Source organism: Nipponia nippon, unplaced genomic scaffold (genome assembly GCF_047370975.1).
Source record: "Nipponia nippon isolate SJK-2023a ecotype South Korea unplaced genomic scaffold, ASM4737097v1 scaffold_3, whole genome shotgun sequence".
In the NCBI taxonomy this organism is placed as follows: Eukaryota; Metazoa; Chordata; class Aves; order Pelecaniformes; family Threskiornithidae; genus Nipponia; species Nipponia nippon.
Genome location: NW_028262347.1, coordinates 92,535,324 through 92,540,903, shown reverse-complemented (window position 1 = coordinate 92,540,903; position 5,580 = coordinate 92,535,324). Strand labels below are relative to the sequence as shown.

General features: G+C 67.6%; 1 protein-coding gene across 1 annotated transcript; it reads right to left on the bottom strand.

Annotated features, from left to right (window-relative positions):
• Positions 1-1,718: 1,718 nt before the first annotated feature.
• On the bottom strand, positions 1,719-4,272 carry EGR2 (early growth response 2). The gene is made up of 2 exons (XM_087767815.1): positions 3,970-4,272; positions 1,719-3,623 (listed from the first exon to the last, which is right to left on the bottom strand). The coding sequence occupies exons 1-2, from the start codon at positions 4,145-4,147 to the stop codon at positions 2,398-2,400; spliced, it is 1,404 nt and encodes a 467-aa protein (XP_087623941.1). The 5' UTR covers positions 4,148-4,272; the 3' UTR covers positions 1,719-2,397.
• Between the last annotated feature and the right edge of the window lie 1,308 nt (positions 4,273-5,580).

The window sequence follows — 5,580 nt, the reverse complement described above, 5'->3', positions numbered from 1 at the left end:
CCACTGACCAGTCATTACTTTCCTTCACAAGTACGACAGTCTGGAACCAAGTATGGTACAGAGCGCAAGTTTCTTTTGCCGAACAGCCCGAGCGGTGCGACTGGCCTTTCTTTGAAAGGCGACGCGTAACACTGGGTTCTCGGCCCAAATCTTCCACCGGCTCCCTGCGGGCAAATCCAGGCACCTGCAGCGTTACCGCTTTTGAAGCTGGCTGGTACTGTAAGGCAAAGGCATGGGGTTAAGATCGCTGATGCTATTACACGATGTAAGGGTCTCTTGCAGCTGTATGCTAGGCATCGGCAGTTTCCTTAACGCAGCTCATTTACAATTTCTGTGTTGTTTATCCCGTTTTGCTTTTGACTGGGTTTTTAATTTTGTAGCGTGGCTGCAGACAGTAGTTTGGAGAGTGCGAGTGGAGCCTCGGATTGCGCGCCTGGGTAGCCGGGATCCCAATTTCGCTCACGACGCTCTGGCTGCGGCCGAGCTGTGGTTATCCGAGGCCGTGGCAGTACCTCCGGCAGCCCAGCAGGCTGAGACCACTGGATCCTTGTCCGCCTCCCTGTACCGCAGCCCACCGATGCCGACTGAGGAGGCCGTGGCTCCCGTGGGGTTGCGCTCCCGTGTGACATGCCTCCGGCAGCGAGTCGTGGTCTCTTCTGGGGGCCAGGAGCACGCGGGATCAGCTGGCGAAGCTGCAACCCGCCAAGAGATGCGGCAGGGGCGGCGAAGGCTTGCTTGTGCTCCTAAGGTGGACGGTGGGGTGGTGAGCGTGGTGGCTCTGGAGCTGGTGTCGTTCTGCAGCTTCTCCGTCTGCTCCGTGCCCGGCTTTGGAAGCCTGCTTCACGTCCGATTCAAAACCAGGCACGTCGCTTCAGTTACCGCTGACCGCCTTTCCCAAGCAAAGAGCAGCTGCCCCCAAAGCCAGTGCCCGTTCCAGAGACGGGGAGCAGGGCGTTTCAGGCAGAGCAGGCAGGTGCCGCTGGGCCTTTGCGCAGCAGGACCCGGCACCGGGGCAAGCGGAGGCTGGGAGCGGCTGGGCGAGGGCTTTGCCCCCGCTCCCTGCGGTGCTGGGCTGCGGCATTGGCGGCGAGGTCCGTCCTGCACGGCCCACCTGCGCGGTGCGGTGCGGGCCGTACCGGGGGCCGCTACAGCCCTGCACCGACGGCAGGACCCGAGGGTGGGCCCCGGCGGGGCCAGGCCAGGATAACATCTTAAAAAACAATAATCAAAATAGGTTAAAAAAAAAAGGCGCGATGTTGCGGCCAGATGGGTTCAGCAGAAAAAGCCCGGCGGTGCCGCGGGGGTGAGCGCCGCCGCCCCCGGGCCCCCGCGCAGCCCCGCGCCGCCGGGAGCCGCCTTCCCCGGGCAGCGGCCGTCGGTGCTCGCTGTTCCGAGCCCACTCGGGGAGGTCGCCTGGGGCGGATCGTAACCGCGGAACAAAACAGAAAGTGAGTCAAAAAAACCCACCCCGCTCTCCGGTTCATATTATCCCGTCTCGCGTCTCCGAGGGAAATCCCCCGCGCCCGAGAGCGAGTGTTTGTGCGGCGGGGCCGGGGACGCTGGTTTTCCGCGCCGAGGCGGTGCGGTGCGGTGCGCCCGGGCCCGGCGGCCCCGCAGCTCCCCCCCCCGCCGCCGGGGTCCGGCGCGGCCCGGGGACGGGCGGGAGGCGCCCACTCCCCCGGGCCGGGCCGGGGAACCTACGGAAATAAAGGTGTCAGTTTAGCATAATTAAGAGATTTATTTGTCGTCTTTTATAAACGTTGTAAGCACCGACCCTATTGTCGAAAAGTTTATTTACAGAGTGGCCAGAAAGAAACCCTCTCTCCTTCCAGCTCCCGTTAGTGGTTGTGCATTATTCGTGTTATCTGCTGCGCGCCGGCTCCCGGCGGACAACGGGCGTCGGTTCCAGCCAGAGTTATGTACATCCCGGTCCCAAGTCCTACTACAAACGTAACACTTTGAAGTCACCAAAAAAGAAAAACAAAACCAAAACCCCAAACCAGTGCGTACAAAAATATAGTCTCTAAAAAAAAAAAAAAATCCCAATATTAATAGGCAGAAATGTACAGCCATACTAAAACCAGGGAGGGAAAACTTTCCGGCCTCGGTGTCGCCGCTGTCGTCGGAGCGGATCGGTAAGGCACCCCCCACATGCAGACAGGGGACCGGGCTCTACACCACACAAGGCACCAAGGACACCTCACCACGACGGCACTGCATGCATCCATCCTCCCGCCGCAGCCCCTATGTACACCCGCCGGCCCGGCCCGCCCCGGCCCGGCCCGCCCCGCTCCGGCCCGGGGGAGCCCCGCGGCGCCGCCGGGTGCCCATCGCGCCCCGCCGGGCTCCGCGCCCCGCCGCGCTCGGCGGCGGCTCCGCGCTGGGTCCTCCGCGCCCTCAGGGCGTCCGCGTCCGCGCCGCGCAGGGGGCCAGGGCGGCGGCGCCGCTCCCGCCGCCGGGCTGCGGGCACCCGCCGGCGGCGGCGGCGGCGGCGGCGGCGGCGGCGGCTCCTTTCCGCTCCTTCTGGCGCAGGTGGATCTTGGTGTGCCGCTTCCTCTCGTCGGAGCGGGCGAACTTCCTGCCGCAGAAGTCGCAGGCGAAGGGCTTCTCGCCGGTGTGCGTGCGGATGTGGGTGGTGAGGTGGTCGCTGCGGCTGAAGTTCCGCATGCAGATGCGGCACTGGAAGGGCTTGTGGCCCGTGTGGATGCGGATGTGCCGGGTGAGCTCGTCGGAGCGGGAGAAGCGGCGGTCGCAGCCCTCGGCGGGGCAGGGGTAGGGCCGCTCGTGGACCGGCGTCTTGCTGGGCCGGTTGGGGTACTTGCGGGGCCGCAGGATGGGCCGCAGCGGCAGGTGGTGCGGGCTGTAGGCGCCGGCGGGCAGCCGGGCGCCCGCGCCCTCGCCCCCGCCGCCGCCGGGAGCGGTGCCGGGGGCGGCGCCCGCCGGGGGCGCCCCCATGGTGAAGTTGCGGATGGTGGAGAGCGGCGTGAGGGGCGGCGGGACGCGGAGCGAGTCGAGGGGGCAGGGGAAGGGCTTGCGGTCGGGGCCGGCGTGCAGCTCCCGCTGGCACTGGGGCGGCGGGAAGAAGCCGCCGTACTCGGGGATCATGGTGAAGAGCCCGCCGTCGGCCGCCGCCGCCTTCGGGGAGGGGTAGGAGGGCGGCGGGGGGAACGGCAGCGCCCCGCCGCCGGCGGCGGGCAGGAAGGCCGAGGAGGGGTCCTGCGGGTACAGGTCGCCGCAGCCCGAGTAGGGCGGCGGCGGCGGCGAGTAGAGGTGCTCCAGGTCGGCCGGCTGGCCCTGCGCCATGGTGCAGCCGAGGGCCCCGGCCAGCGGGTTGGGGGAGGCGGCGGAGGCGGCGGTGGCCGAGGAGGAGGCGGAGGAGGCGGCGGAGGAGGCGGAGGAGGCGGCGGAGGAGGGCGTGCTGACCCCCTGCAGGATCCCCGCGCTCACGATGTTGATGATGCCCTCGGGGTAGCAGCCGGCGCCGGGGTACTGCGGGTCGATGGAGAATTTGCCCATGTAGGTGAAGGTCTGGTTGCGGGAGGCCGGGGCGTTGGGCGCGAAGCCGCCGCCGTAGGGCAGGTCCAGGGCCCGCTTGTCGCCCATGTCCACGTTGATCATGCCGTCTGCGGGGGCAAGGAGCCGGTCAGCCCTCCGCGCCGCCGCCCGCCGGGCGGCCCGGCACCGCTCCTGCTCCCGCTCCCGGTGCCGCTCGCCGCCCGGCCCGGCGCGGGGCTGCGGCGCCCACATGTTGCGCTCCGGCTGCGGGGGCTCCGCGCCGGCCTCAACTTTTCCCCCGAGCCGGGCAGCCGCGAGGGGCGCCGGGGCCGCCCCGGCCGGGCGGCGGGCGAGCCCCGGGGGGCCGCGGCCCCCGTCCCAGTCCGGCCCCCCCCCCGCCCGCCCGCCCGCCCGCCGCCGCCCTCCGCGGGCGGCCCGGCCCCGCACCTGCGCGGCCGCGCGGGCTCCGCTTACCTCCGGCCACACCGCTCATCTGGTCAAACGGCCCTGCCAGGTCGGCATTGGGGAAGATCGCGACCGAAGTTGGCAGCGCGGCGGAGATGTCATCCGCGGGGTAAATGCCCTCGGGGAGCTGGTGCACGAACCCGCCGAGGGTCACCGGGATCTTGTCCACCGCCTTGGCGGTCATCATGGGGGCGGCGGGGCGGCCGGGGGAGCGGCGCTCCCGGCCAGCGGTGCGCGCCCGGGGCGGGGAGGGGAGAGCGGGAGAGGGAGAGGAGGGGGCGCTTCCCCCTGCCTCCCACTACCGGCGCGGGGGGACGGCGGGCGGCCGGCGCGGCGGGCGGGGAGGCATGTGCGGGCGGGCGGGCGGGCGGCCGCCCCGTCGCGGCGCTGGGGTGCCCGCGGTGCCCCGGGAGAGCCGCGCTCCCGCCGCAGCTCGCGCTGGAGGACAAGTCTGGCGGTAAGTATTTATGGGGGCCCCCTGAATGCCCGGGACGTCACTGCCCATATAAGGACTGAGGAACGGGGCCCGGCGGTCACGTGGGCGCCCGCGTGCGGGACCCGCCGCCCCGCGCCCGCCCCGACCCGCCCGCCTTCCGCGCCCCGCGGGGGCGGCCCCGACCCGCCCCGGGCCCCGCTCGGCCCCCGCCGCGCCGGCAGCGCCCCGCCGCCGCCGCCGCCCCGCCGCGCCGCCCAGGGGGGTATTCCGGTGGCGCGGCCCTTGTCCTAAAAAGGCGAGGATCCGGCCCCGCCCCGCCTGCCCTTTTTAGGGCTCGTTCCGGAAAATGTTAAAAAAGCTCGGAAAAGCAGAGGAGGTCCCGGGGCCGCCCCGCCGGACCCCGCTCACTTTCTCAGCAGCCCGTAACCGCAAAGCGGCGGCGGGTCAGAAAACAGCCGCATTCACGGAATCCGGCTTCTCCTTTCTTAAAAAAAAAAAAAAGAGAAAATATTTCTTTTCTTTTTTTTTTTTTTTTTTTTTTTCTGAATTACGGGTGGAAAGAGGCGCCGAGCGGAGCGTCGCTGCTTTTTTTGGAAAGTGTCTGATCTATATATACCGTCGCCAAAACGGAACCGCCTGCTCCGCCGTCGGTGGCTTGTTATTGTACCGACGGGCGCAACCGGGGACGGGACGGGGCGGAGGGGGGCGGCGGGGGGCGACCCCCCCGCCGCCCCCCTCCCCCCCGTCCCGTCCCCGCCGTTCCCTCCCTGCTCTTGCTTCCACTGCCGTGTCCCGCTTCCCGAGGCCCCATCCTCGGTCCCACTCCCACTCCCGTTTTTGCTTTTCTTTCCCTACGCTCTCCTCCCTAATGAGGGTATCAAACCAAAGAGTGCTTAAATTCTAGCGCTTTTTTCTTTTTTTTCTTTTTTCAAAGTACTAAAAATAACCTCCCTTGTGCCTCCCTTCCCAGGAGAAGCCAATCTTTCATATGCTGTTCCCAAGCTCAGAGCTTGCAGCCCCTACATCTTCTTGCTGATGAGGGTGTCAGATGTAATTATTTTTGAAAGCTGTATCCCATGCTACGTTCATGTCACTAATCCCATTACTTAGGAATATTTCATCTCACGGCTGTTTATTCCTGCGTTTAGGAAAGCGACTCTCACATATGGTCTGTAGCGTGCAAG

Coding starts and splice junctions, on each gene's coding strand:
- EGR2 (XM_087767815.1), bottom strand. CDS start 4,147: ATGATGACCGCCAAGGCGGTGGACAAGATCCCGGTGACCCTCGGCGGG. Junction 3,624..3,969: donor GATGAGCGGTGTGGCCGGAG/GTAAGCGGAGCC, acceptor TTGCCCCCGCAG/ACGGCATGATCAACGTGGAC.